The sequence below is a fragment of the Asterias amurensis genome, chromosome 1 (genome assembly GCF_032118995.1).
Source record: "Asterias amurensis chromosome 1, ASM3211899v1".
Classification (NCBI taxonomy): Eukaryota; Metazoa; Echinodermata; class Asteroidea; order Forcipulatida; family Asteriidae; genus Asterias; species Asterias amurensis.
In genome coordinates, this window is record NC_092648.1 from 37,084,744 (window position 1) to 37,099,345 (window position 14,602).

Genomic DNA, 14,602 nt, shown 5'->3' on the forward strand with positions numbered 1-14,602 from the left:
ATTCGTAGTATCGACGGGCTGACATCTTCTTCATAATCTGAATGATGTGCCTATTGGGTTCAAAACTTGTTTTTTATAATGTCTTCAGAATTTGTTTTATTTGGCATTTCTTGTCAATGCAGTGCTAAGTATACTGTTTAGGTATTCTATATTTTTCCTGTTTTGGTAGTTGTTTGCTGGTTTACTAGCACAAACTACTTGTTTATTTAGCAACAAAAACCAAACAAACAACAAACCCCCAAAACAAACAAACAAACAAACAGACAGACAGACAGACAGACAGACAGACAGACAGACAGACAGACAGACAGACAGACAGACAGACAGACAGACAGACAGACAGACAGACAGACAGACAGACAGACAGACAGACAGACAGACAGACAGACAGACAGACAGACAGACAGACAGACAGACAGACAGACAGGCAGGCAGACAGACAGACAGACAGACAGACAGACAGACAGACAGACAGACAGACAGACAGACAGACAGACAGACAGACAGACAGACACACAGACAGACACACAGACAGACACACAGACAGACAGACAGACAGACAGACAGACAGACAGACAGACAGACACACAGACAGACAGACAGACACACAGACAGACAGACACACAGACAGACAGACACACAGACAGACAGACAGACAGACAGACAGACAAACAAGAAAAAACAAAAACAAACAAACAAACAATCAATCAAACAAGCAAACAAACAAACAAACAAACAAACAAACAAACAAACAAACAAACAAACAAACAAACAAACAAACAAACAAACAAACAAACAAACAAACAAACAAACAAACAAACAAACGTCCTGTAAACATTTCCATTTGCTGAGTGTCAAAATATATTTTACAAGGATGACAAGATAAGCACATCTACATGAATTTAAGCATTATAACTTTGAACAACAAGTTACCAACATGTTAACAGCTTGTTTATTAGAGAATAAAGGTTTATAAGGTCAACATACTGCGTTTATACACAGTTCAATAGCTCTGTTCATGGCTCAACCCCATCTCACTTAAAATTTACCCAGTCCTTTTGATAAAAACAACATTGGCGTGTCATACTCGTGCAGGTATCATTCTTTGCATGGTATCTGTTTTCACAACATGTGTGTAGTAGTTCAATGCGCCAGCAAAGCACATTGGGTCCAGACTAATGATGTAAATACATGACTTCACTTATCTTTTGACGAGAGTAGTGAGTGAGACTACGCAGTTGAACATAGTCTCTGTCCTTACTCTCTGAGTTGAGAATGACAATGACTTCACTTTCTTCTGAATCGATGGCCAATGTGCTTTTGCAGGGGGAGAAAATGGTAAAGAATCCTTCCTCTTCGTGGTTTTGGGAATTTTCTGTGCATGACTGGCAGGGCGATAACGTAACCCGCCGTCGGCAGGAGAGTTACGGCCGCTGCGGCGCTATCGCAACCGAAGCTGTCTGAACTAGGTTTAGCCCCATAAATCGGTCCAATCATAGAGCTCTATGGTCCAATCATACGGAGTGGATTGGACCGATTTATGGGGCTAACTAGGTTACAAACACCTTTAACAAAAGTTTGTTTGCCATGTTTGCGTGTCTGTTTGTTTGTCATTTTGTTTGTGCGTTTGTGCGTATTTTGTTGCCTGGCCAGTGTCTGTTTATCTTAAAGGCAGTGGACACTTTTGGTAACTGTCAAAGACTAGCCTTGCAGTTGGTGTATGTCAAAGACTAGCCTTGCAGGTGGTGTATGTCAAAGACTAGCCTTGCAGTTGGTGTATCTCATCATAATTCATATGCACAAAATAACAAACCTGTGAAAATTTGAGCCCAATCGGTCATCGACGTTGCGAGATAATAATGAAAGAAAAATAACCCTTGTCACACGAAGTTGTGTGCGTTTAGATGGTTGATTTCGAGACCTCAAGTTCTAAATCTCAGGTCTCGAAATCAAATTCGTGGAAAATTACTTTTTTCTCGAAAACTATGGCACTTCAGAGAAAGCCGTTTCTCACAGTGTTTTATACCATCAACCTCTCCCCATTACTCGTCACCAAGAAAGGTTTTGTGCCAATAATTATTTTGAGTAATTACCAATAGTGTCCACTGCCTTTAAATAACATTAACTAGGCAGTTTCATCAAGTTGATTTCACGTGTACCAACACACACACACACACACAGCCCCGAAAAAAAAGAACGAAATGTATTAAATCAAAACTCACATCATGTATCCTTGCAACTGTGCAGCCGTAGTCTTGTACACGCGCTGAGATGCGGAAATCAGAGAAACAGAGCGCCCGCTAACGTTCGATTATAACAAGCGTGTACAGTTTTTGCCGTGCAAAGATCGGAACGTTGGTTGTGTGTGACCCACAACATCAATGGTCTTGGATCAAGACTACGGCTACATAGTTACCGGGATACACAATGCACCACACGCAGCGCTGAGTCATTGACCCCGGTGACGTGCACACACGGCCAAAGCTCCGCCCCCCTCAGGCTCGAATTTTCAACCTGGGTCTTTCGCTCGGAAATCTGGTAAGTTTTTGTGCCTTTTCTTCAAATTATTTCCTCAATGGTGTTTTGAGTGATATTGTAGGATTCATTAGACATTGAGGATCAAGTTCGTGTTTCTAGAATTTGTGTCATGATTTTCAAAAGTGGTAAAAATGGAGCAAATCTGCTGACTAGCTGTCGAAATTGTACGTTTTTAACCATTTCGCCCTGCTCACATTGCGTCTGCTTCGTAACCCTCCGGCTACGCCGTCGGCAGGAGGGTTACGTTATTGCAACTAGTCAAACACGTACAATTGTGACAGCTGAGCTAGTCAACAGATTTGCTCCAATTTAACCACTTTCAAAACCATGGCACAAATTCTAGGAACACAAACGTGATCCTCCACATCTAATGAATCCTTTCATAACACTCAAAACACCATTGAGAAAATATCTTGAAGAAAAGGGACAAAAACTTACCAGATCCCGCAGGAATTGAAAGGGTCACAAATTTCCCAACTTGTCTTTTTGAATCTGAGTGGGCGGAGCTTCAGCTCTGTGTGCCGGACAGATCGGCAACAACAGCAGTGCGTACACGAACAATGTACATTTACACACTGTATGTATTGTACAGCAAGATCATGAAGCGAAGTCTTGAGTACGGTAGCCTTGCTCAAGGCAGTCAAATTATTCACTCCGAAAAAAGACCGCCGCTGTATAAAAACCCACCCGTATTCACTGTGCGTAACATCGCACGACACGATGCCCCCGTACACTATCCGCATGCACCGGCCGTCAGGCCGACAGCCTTGTAGGGTCTGTGTTGAAGCCACTGACCTCATTACTATAATAAGCGAAGAGTTCTCACGGTCAGCTCATTACCATAATGCCCGCTAAGGAGGAGACATGTCTACATCACACACCACTACCATGGACGCTCAGCGAGCATGATAGGCGTGCGTGATTGGACGTCAAAATGAATAATTCATTTGCCTCACATCCTGTGTTGTCTGATAGGTCTGACGAAAGATTGTTTTTTACCCAAAACGTGTGATGTTTTTTTAAACAAATCTACAACTTCAGAAGCTTTAGATTGATCATTGTTGCAGATGGTTTTTTTTGTTTCTTTGTTTTCAAAAAAGTGAAAGATTTTGATGTCAGACGTGAAGGGGCCAAGGATAGGGAGTGAATTGGACCGATTTTGGGGGCTAATAAAAAAGTAGTTGAGTACTTTTCAGTTGTTGCAGCTGGACAACTTTCCATATCCTGCCACCACTTTTTCACTTATTTGCCAAAGTTTTAGCAAACGCTTTTAGTTTCATAAGGAAACTATTTTGTGCAGCTATGGAGTGACAACAGAGTGGAGTAACCTGGAAGATTGAGGTTGCGAATTGGACAAGGTGGGCTTAGTTTGGCAGTGGTGGTTTTAATGCATGTATTTATTGTTGATCAATATCTTTAAAGACAAATTGATTGATTTTCAGGCACAGGCTCCAGCGACAGATGTCGATAATATCTCCCTTGGTATAAAGAAACCCAAACGAGTTATCCATTTCAGCGATGGGATCATGGAGGAGTATAGCTCTGATGAAGAAGATGGACCTCAAAATGCCAAAGTAGTACCAGCTGTTGACCCTGTAAGTCATTTCACTTTTTGAAACTTACCCAGTCAGAATACAAGTCTAGTTGTATCTTAGAGTCAAACAATGGTTCCTTGTCGCATAAATGAGGGGTACGGTGGTAAAATCCATGTTTTAAAGTTCATAAAATGGTTTGATAAGACTTGATTTGTGCTAAATTTAATGTGGCAGCGATCGCCTGCGAATAAAAGCATGCACCGGTTCTGCTATTTGCCATCAACTCGCCGTCTACTCAACCACTACGCAGATGGACTAGTTTGGGACTAGACTAGTCTCGACCCAAGTCGTCAGCTTTCAATTGAGATAAAGTGTAGTGCATACCACACAGGCTGTCCGGAATCCGATCAGTGATGCCTTGAGCCAAGACTATTATTGTATTGTATTGTATTGTATTCCAAATTCAGGAAAGCACCCTCTGTTGGCAATGTAGTGTAAGGTTATTGAAAATGCAAGATGGCGGCCGACGGCTTTGTAGTTGAGAGATGATCTTTTCACAAAAAAAAACCTCAATTTTTAAAACTGAGATGGAACTTAAAACCTGTGAAAACTCTTTTGGCTTTTATAGTTTTATGCATCCTTTGTGGATTTTAAATTTATTTTGGAGGAGTTGATGGCATCGAGTTGGCGGTAAGTTATTGGACCCTATTTCCCAATGTGCATTGCTGACCGATCGTTAAACCATGGTTCTATCTTCTACCTCCATGGTTAAACCATAGAGAAAGGTATTGTTAAACCACAAACATTTTATCGCAAAATGAGTTTTTTGCACAACCAATCCTTAAATTACGAAGCCATGAAAATGGTTGTTGACGGAAAAAAGTATTATAAAGGGCAGAAATAAGAGGGTAGATCGTCCAAAAATGGGGGGGGGGGAAAAAACACCCGTTTCTTCAAAATATTGTTTGCATTAATAGTGTTACAAGGGGGTTAGTAAACAAGATATTGCAGGCGACCCAAAGTTTGACCCCCAAAATAACAAAGTATACAGTTTCCGATGTTCACCTATCGCGACAAAACAAAATCAGTCCAGATTTGTCCCTATTTTTGGGATACCAATGTTGGCAGGTTTGCCCTTAGGTGATCCCTTTGCAACCCAGCTTGTGTCATAATAATAATAATAAAGACTTGTAACTTGCACAAATCAACCCTGCTGGGTGTTCAAGGCACATTGTATGGTTTCTGACTGGCACCCGACCAAAGATTTTTGCAAAATAGGGAGACGCCAACATAAGGGTATACAGTTGGTAGAGTGTGACACGTTAATCTGGACGTCACAGGTACAAGTCCCTTTTTTTGTCAAACTTTCTTTATTCAACCCCAAAATACTGGAAATTTACAGTTTCCCTTTTGGTTTAAATACAGATTTACTAACGTCCATGTATGACCATGTTTTTTGTTTTGTTTTCCAATCGGTAGAAAACGCTGAAATGGGGTCCATATCTTTGGTATTATACAGTTGCAGCATCAACAAAGACCCTGGGAGGTAAGTAGTTTGCTACTTCATTAAGTTTTGTAAACATTTACATTTACATTTTGTAAACATTTAGTTATTGTCAGCAATTCCAATTTGGGTAAAGGTTTTAATCTTTACAGTGGTTGGGGGAAGATGATATTAAGTGATCTCGCTGCTGCTACTTCCTAGGTCGTATTGTAACCTTGGGTGTGATCCCTGGCTACAAGCAGTTACAGGTTGAATGACTTCTGACTGGCGCCCTGGGCCTGAACAAAGATAATGAAAAAATAGGGAGACCACATTCATTACGGATGGATAGCTCAGTTGGTCAGTGCCGGCATGTTAAACAAGAGGTTGCAAATTCAAACCGTGCTCTAGTTAATTTTTCTTTGTTCAACCACAAATTGCTTAAATTTTACCCAGTCAGTTCCCTTGTGGTTTATTACTTTATTTTAATAATAATAACACAGTGAAATTGTTTTCCCCTTGAATTTGACTCCAGTATGTGATTTTCTTGGTGAGAGGTTAGCTTACTTTCTTGGCATCACTTCACCAAAGTACCAGTATGCCATCAACGAGTACAACAGATTAGAAGAAGATGTAAGTAGATTCAATACAAATTAGCTAAACGCAGAAAAATATTGCTTAAGTAAAAGTGCACCTTTGGTTTTGGAACCGCTTGATTGTTTTAATCCTACAATTGTAAACATTCACAATAAAACTAACCTGTGAAAATTTAATGTCAAAAGGTGCTAGCATTTTTTTTTAGATACTGCCAGAAATCTAGAGTGCTTATATCCAGGCAGGAAGAATAATCCATTATTGGAATGCACAATTCTCATATTGAAATGTTATCGAATTCCTCTTTCTCAAGAAAAATTACTCTTAAAATAAATGGCAACAAAATCTTACTTGGTTAGGAATACAGCAGCTTTAATAGTATAAAGCATTTTGAGCATCATTTCACTTCGAAGTAATGTCAATGTGGAAACATAAGTTGTTATTCTCCAAGATTGAATCTGAAACTTTTCTGTCAGGTAAGTCATAACTGCTTCGGATTTCCGGCAATATCTCAAAATTGCTACAACCTTTTGAAAAGTTCATTTTCACAGGTTAGTTTTATTGTACCTCTAAATTTATATAGGATTAGATCAATCAGTGTAGTTTCCTTTAAGATTGTAGTAATCATCTGTGATTGCCTTGTGAAGTTTTTGTGTAAAATATCTGGTCTGTGATGACAAATCTCTGCGCAAATTTGAGGAGCTGGTACTGCTGGGGCAGGCCTGGTTAGTCTTAGCATGGTTGGTTTCATTAGGTGAGTATTGAAATGAATTGATTCCATTGATGAGTTAACTGGGTTCTGATATATCAGTATGTCAAATATAGCTTCACTGATAACAGTGTATTGAGATATCTGAGACCATCTTCTAGATGAAAGCATCCAGTGCACTTATTGAAAATAGAAGGGGTGCGCTCTGGTGTTCCTTGTTTGATTAGTGGCATATGGCACCACAGCACCTTGTAAACCATATACTTCAAAATGTATCTTCACATACCTTGCAGGAAAACATATTGAGCGTTTTGATACGCCTCTCAGGGTGTAGTAAAGCACTCAGAAGAAGCTCTGGAAGGAAATAAATTAAATTTCCAGACGTCACTTGTGTACATGTAGTTTAAACTGTAAAGGATATTTCCCCACTGACTTGACACTTTATCGAAAATTTTATCAAATTGTGACGTTTTGGGCTGGTTTTATGTTTATCAGGAGAGGAGGGAGTTGGACCAAGAACAAGCAGAGCAAGAGCTTCACAGGGAAAGGATAGCAATCAAACAAGCTGATAGAGTCTATGCTGAGACTACGATGCCATACACTGCAGCCAACCCAGGCCTCGGTACAGACTTGTAGATGGTAAACATAACTTGGGTAGAATTGGAAACGGGAAAGCTTTGTAGGCACATCATCTAAATATCATGGCCGTTCTGTTTGAATTGATGGGTTTGGCAATGATTTCAGCGAGATCACTTTCAAGATGGTCGCAGCTAGTCGCAGCCAAAGTACATGATTAAGACTTTTGTCTCTCCATGAGTTTTGGTTCTCAAAAGAACTGGTGGTGTTAACCTGAAGTTTGGATATAGTATGCTCTGATTGTCTTTAGGAAAAGGGCTTATTTATACAAATTTGAGATGTTAAACCTTGTGTTTTCTGAATCACTGCAGCTCAATAGTGAGATATTATTTACGTGATGTTCCTGCAAACCTTAAATATCATAATATTGATCTTCATGTCATTGCTGTATCTGAAATGTGTATACTTACTCTACAGTCAACCAGCGTCCAAAATCATTGAGCTGCTCAGCGCAAACGTAATACATGTATATGCTAAGCACAGAACGATGTTGCTTGCCTTTAAACTGTAAGCAGCCACAATGCCATTATGTGTACATCATTATGAACGAAACCCTGCTCATTTTTTGCTTAAAAGAACAATGTGCTGAGTATTGTTTATGCTTAGTTGGCCAACCTAGAACAGAATGGACAATGCCCTTAAAACCGACATGAAGATGGCAGAAATTGCTAAATCCTAAAACAAATTGTTAGCAGAAATGCTGGTAGGTTTCCAGCCTCAAGTTGCCTGTATCATTATGTTTTGCTCATAACACAAATAACCAAAAACATGAAACTGGACCAAGAATATCAAACTGTTGAGGAAACAATGTATTCCGTCATTCTGTATCGATATTTGTGGATGTTTTTTTAATTGATCAATCGTAAAATGTATAGATTGTTTGTTTGATTGATTGATTAATGTTTTTATGCAGATGAATTCCTATGTGTGGTGGCCCTCCCCGACACTCAGATTTCATTGGAGAAAGATGGGTTCGTGAAACCTGATGATTTCTGATTTGTTTTCTGGACAGGGGAGTTGTGACTTGGTATTTTAATTAGGGGCACAAATCCACAAGAACTCAGGATTTGTAGAATCAGAATCTTTACTGGATCCTGATTTTACTTCATTTATTTTTCATTTTCATTTTTAAAAGAAACCAACTGGCAGCGCGAAGCTGAATTATGTGGCATTACAAGGTAAAAATATTCAGCAGTTCAGGGGTACATAAATACATTTGCAAGACCAGAATCAAAATGAGAAGGGACCAGAATCAAAATGAGAACACAGCTTAATCATTTTAAACTGTTTCATTTGAACAAAACACTAATAGAAGATATTTTTGAGACCCAAACTTAACATTTGAATATCATTCTTTGAGACGACAAAGATATTGAATTAACAAAAAGAAAACCACCAGACTTGTCCTGTCTTGAGTTTACTGGCCTGGCCCTGTAACCACTGGCCCCGGGCCGATGGTCCAGTATAAAATTTAAGAGTCAGTTCAGGTAAATAATTGACATAGTTGCTCACGGTCAAAAAATGATTTTTTTTTATACTTTGTGGGTGGAAGGGCCTTGGGGTGCAAGTAAACAAAATTGCATTTTTAATTCCATATATAGCCCGTTGCCATGGTTACAGCTCATTTTGTTTTTAGGCTATTTTAGGCCGATTTTGAGGTCTGAAAAACTGGTTTTTAGCTCATATTTACAACTCCACCCCACCAAAATGCAAAATCATTTCAAAAAACCTTTTATATCATTACAAAGTATCATCCTTGGCCTTCCTTGAGAAAAAAAATTATTGCTTTAAATATCACCCTTGTGCTATTTTTGCATCATGCATTACAGTATGGTTTTTGAACTTGCAAAATCGACATTTTTACCCTATTTTTGGACCCCAAAATGTCAACTTGCCAGGGGTCTCAGAAAACTCTCCTTTCGGCTGTGATCAGGGCAAACATTGGTCTTTCCATATCTGGTGTCAAAAACTTGGGCAATTGTATCCTGTTGTGACAGTACTGCCTCAAAACTAGACTTTTTTCCCCAAAACGTGAAAAATGCCTTTTTAAGGGTCTTTTCACATAATATCGACATACGTGTCCACGGTAAAAAAAAAGGAATATTTTTCTTATACTTTGTGGATGGTAGGGACTTGGGGTCCAAATAAACAGCATTAACATTTCAAATCATAATATAACACGTTGCCATGGTAACCGTTCATTTGTGTTTAGGCCACTTTAGTCCAATTTTGGGGTCTGAAAAAACTTTTTTTTTAGTTATTATTTACAACTCCACCCCACCAAAATCAAAAATATTTCATAAAACTTTTTCCATCACTGCAAAGTATCATCCTTGGCTTTACTTGGGACAAAAAAAATTGCTATAAAATTCACCGTTTTGTTATTTTTGGAACATGCATTAGAATATGTTTTTAGAACTTGCAAAATCAACATTTTTACCATATTTTTGTGCCTCAAAATTTCATTTTTGTCAGGGGTCTCAGAATATTTTCCTTTCAGTTTTGATCAGGTCCAAAATTTGTCCTTTTTTTCGGGTAGAAAAACTTGGGCAAGTGTATCCAGATGTTAACAGTACTGTCTCAAAAATAGACAGAAAAATGCATTTTAAATTGTTTTTTTTCTTCATCATGAATTTTGAACATTAAAAAGTAATAATTCTATCAATCTTGCAGCTTTTCCTTAGCACTCTATAGGCTTAGTGGATTACCCAACATTGATCAGGAACGATTGATGACCTTAACTTGAGAATTTGCCCCGGCCCAGCCCCAATCATATATCTTGACATTGCATAAAACAATGTTTTGTGAATAGCGCCTCTTTTTTGTAAAGTGTTCTCTTTCGGTTGTATTGGTATTTTCATGCCTTCTGGGTAGAAACACTGTGTTTATTGTATCCTGTTGTGACTGATCATGCCTTAAGTATAGTAAGTTTTCCAAAAACAATGCATGCTTGTTAAAAATCTGGCACTGTTTCCATGCCCTTTGAGTAATGAATACAAAGTTTGTATTTAAACATAATGGTATCCAACAAAACCATAACCAATGCTTTGCCACTGAGAGTTCTTGATTTGGCTACTTTACCTATTGTACAGGTATGATTCCCATTGCAAGTAGAGTGCGATGAGCATTCTTTACAAGTTGTCTTTAATACAGGGCCTACTCACCTTGGTCCCTGCCTGCTACCAAATGTAAAACTTTTCATAGAGATAGAGATCATAAACAATGTAGTTTCTGTGCTTGAGGCAGATGGTTTGGAGCATCCAATCATGTCCAACACAAATGTGGGAAATTAAAAAGCCCGCTTAAAAGTGTTGGAAAAGTTTGCCAAGATCTTATTAAAAACAATGATACTAACGATTTGCATGACGAGCGTAAGAGATCATTTAAAAGGAACACGTTGCCAGGGATCGGTCAAGTTGGTCTTTGAAATGCGTTTGTAACCGCTTGTTATAAAATGCATGGTTAGAAAGATGTTTTTGAGTGATACTTGTCTGGATCATTATATTCTACTTTTAAAATATCTTTCTAATCATATGCATTTTGTAATAAACGTTTACAAACGCTTTTCAAAGACCAACTCGACCGACCCAAGGCAACGTGTGTTCCTTTAATGAAACAACACGGATAGAAGTTGTAAATACTTGAACCTGCTCAACATAAGTAAGATGCATTTGCAGTGACAAAAGTTTATTCGGCTAGTTTGATTATTTTTTCCATTCACTATTTTACTAGTTCATAATTAGCATATATGTCTCTGAGAACGATCAACAAAAACATTGTCAAACATTACCTGTTGAACTCTTTTATTGTTTGCAACAGTACAATTGAAAGGAACCCCACCATGGTTTGGGGAACTGCTTACAGAAGGCCAAAGCAGGTGAATTTGGAAACAGTACTTGCTCACTTTTAGAGCCTCTTTGTTCTGATAGGGATGAAAATGTTTAGTTTGGTAGCGGGCAGGGGACCAAGAAGACTGTTAAAAGGCCATGTACAAATGTATAGACAAGAATAGTAAAGAATGCTCATCGCACTACTTCTCTTCTTGCAATGTGAATCATACCTGTACAACTAGGTAAAGTAGTCATGACAAAACAAGAACTCTCAGTGGCAAAGCTTGGTTATAATTTTTGTATATGTTACCTAAAGAATATGGAAACAGTGCCATATTTTTTTAACAAGCATGCTCGTTTTTGTTTTTTATCAATTCAAACTAAGGGATAACTTCAAAATGCATTTTTATTGTTTTTGGAAAAATTACCATGTTTGAGGCAGAAGTGTCACAATAGGATACAATAAACCAAAGTGTTTCTCCCCAGCAGACATGCAAACCATAATGATTGCCCAATCACAACCAAAAGGGAAATATTCTGAGGACCAATAATAAATTAAGACAGTACAAAATTTCTTGATGTGCAAGGGAAATTAAAAAATGTGACTTTCAAAAAAGAGGCGCTGTTCACAAAACTTTTGTATTTTTTTATGCAATGTCAAGAAATATGATTGGGCCGGGGCCGGGGTGGGGCCGGGGCAAATTCTAAGATTTAGGTCATTAACAAGTCCTGATCAATGTTTGGTAATGCACTAAGCCTACAGAGTGCTTATGACAAGCTGCCAGATTGATGGAATTATTACTAACTTCTTAATGTTTTAAATTCAAAATGAAGCAAATATTTCAAAATGCATTTCTCTATGTTTTCGGGGAAAAGGGTTTATTTTTGAGACAGTTCTGTTACATCAGAATACAATTGCCCGGGTTTGTCTTAAAAGAAATAAAAAGACAAGTTTTGGCCCTGATCAAAACCGAAAGGAAAATATTCTGAGACCCCTGCAAAAATGAAATTTTGAGGGCAAAAAATGTGGTAAAAATGTTGATTTTGCAAGTTCTAAAAACATACTCTAATGCACGATCTTAAAACACCACAAGGGTGAAATTTTAGCAATAATTTTTTGTCTCAAGTAAAGCCAAGGATGATAATTTGTAGTGATGGAAAAGGTTTTATGAAATATGCTTGTTTTTTGGTGGGGTGGAGTTGTAAATATTAACTAAAAAACAGTTTTTCAGACCCCCAAATTGGCCTAAAAACAAACAAACTGTTACCATGGCAACGTGTTATATTATGATTTGAAATGTAAATGCTGTTTATTTGGACCCCAAGTCCCTACCATCCACAAAGTATAAGAAAAATTTTCCTTTTTTTTTTACCGTGGACACGTTTATTGATATTATGTGAAAAGACCCTTAAAAAGGCATTTTTCACGTTTTGGGGAAAAAAAGTCTAGTTTTGAGGCAGTACTGTCACAACAGGAAACAATTGCCCAAGTTTTTGACACCAGATATGGAAAGACCAATGTTTGCCCTAATTACAGCCGAAAGGAGAGTTTTCTGAGACCCCTGGCAAGTTGACATTTTGGGGTCCAAAAATAGGGTAAAAATGTCGATTTTGCAAGTTCTAAAAACATACTGTAATGCATGATGCAAAAATAGCACAAGGGTGATATTTAAAGCAATAATTTTTTTTCTCAAGGAAGGCCAAGGATGATACTTTGTAATGATATAAAAGGTTTTTCGAAATGATTTTGCATTTTGTTGGGGTGGAGTTGTAAATATGAGCTAAAAACCCGTTTTTCAGACCCCAAAATCGGCCTAAAATGGCCAAAAAACAAAATGAGCCGTAACCATGGCAACGGGCTATATATGGAATTGAAAATGCAATTTTGTTAACTTGCACCCCAAGGCCCTTCCACCCACAAAGTATAAAAAAAATTCATTTTTTGACCGTGAGCAACTATGTCAATTATTTACCTGAACTGACTCTTAAGCCCTGTTTCATTGTGCTATTAGTAGTAAGTACATCCTTCTGTCCTGAATATTCTGTCTGTATTCTGGTAACAAATAATTACAAATAAGTAATGACAACTGGGAAATTGTTTTAAATTAGGAAATAAATAATATACGAAATATAATAAACAAGATGGAGAGTATATCAAATCTCCTTAATTTTATCAAATGGTTATAAATATTTGCACCGAAACTGTTCCTGTAATATTATAAATTTCACTACTATACTTACTATTATAAATTTAAATTGAATTGTTAATTTTACTGAGCAAGGTTTCATGGGTGGTACTTGTTCACAGTGACCAGTTTTTATGAAGCTTTGGCTTTGAGTTAGTTTTGTTTTACTTCCACTGTGTCTGGAATGGGAGACTGTTTTGGATGCTAGGTGGCAGCAGACTTACCAGGTTAATCCATTGTTTTTTGGAAATGTACGCATGGTAAGACTGCTGACATTACGTGCCTGTTTTTATCACTCCGCTTGTTAAGACATTTTAGAAGTAACCCTGAGCCAATGCCAACGCAGGATCATTGTTTAAGAAGTTTTTTTTATACTTTTGAAATATATATTTATTTAAGTTTTGGTAGGACTGGAAACTCTGCATGTTGGAAATACAATCGAAGGTAGCTGAATGAGAGTGGAAGAGTTAGGTTGGCCGTGAAAAGAGTAAATGATGTACTGATATAACAACTTGATGTTTTGAATGGTACATTTGAATCATTCTTCCATGGTGCTGGCTTTGTGTAGGTATAGTTTTGTATTTGTACAGGTTTTGTTTGATAGACCAACTCATTAATCTCTGCCCACTACCATAGCAATTGCCTAGAAATGGTGTCCGTATAGTAAGGTAAAGTGTTCTGAAACTCTGTGAAGAATCGCTCCAGGCAAAAGATACAAAACAAAAGCTTTCCAAAGGCTGGAAGTTTGTTTACATTTTCGAGTTGTTTAACTTCTCTGAATATTTGTCGAAGTTGGGGAAACGTATTTGCGTTATGTGAATGAAAAATTGAGTTGAATGGAATTGGTCTAGTAATATTGTATGCATTGAGTGTTTGGTATAGTGACTGCCTACTTTATATTTTTGTAGTTTTTATATAGGGCAATGGAGGGTGCAGCATTTGTCACAATTTGATTTTGTAAATTTATTTCATAGTTTCATCTGATAACTTACGAAAGTTTAATCTTACAGCACAACATTTTGGTAATTCTCTAAGACCAGTATCAGCACTTTCTGTGTCAAGGAAATAACAAATCTGTGAAAGCTCAATCG

The 14,602-nt window shown here is 37.7% G+C and overlaps 1 protein-coding gene across 1 annotated transcript; it reads left to right on the plus strand.

The window, feature by feature from the left end:
* The first annotated feature begins 1,174 nt into the window (after window positions 1-1,174).
* On the plus strand, window positions 1,175-12,786 carry LOC139938838 (protein FAM177A1-like). Its single transcript, XM_071934483.1, has 5 exons — window positions 1,175-1,338; window positions 3,981-4,133; window positions 5,553-5,619; window positions 6,092-6,189; window positions 7,355-12,786. Exons 1-5 carry the CDS (start codon window positions 1,276-1,278, stop codon window positions 7,493-7,495), a joined length of 522 nt encoding a protein of 173 aa, XP_071790584.1. The 5' UTR covers window positions 1,175-1,275; the 3' UTR covers window positions 7,496-12,786.
* The last annotated feature ends 1,816 nt before the right edge of the window (window positions 12,787-14,602 follow it).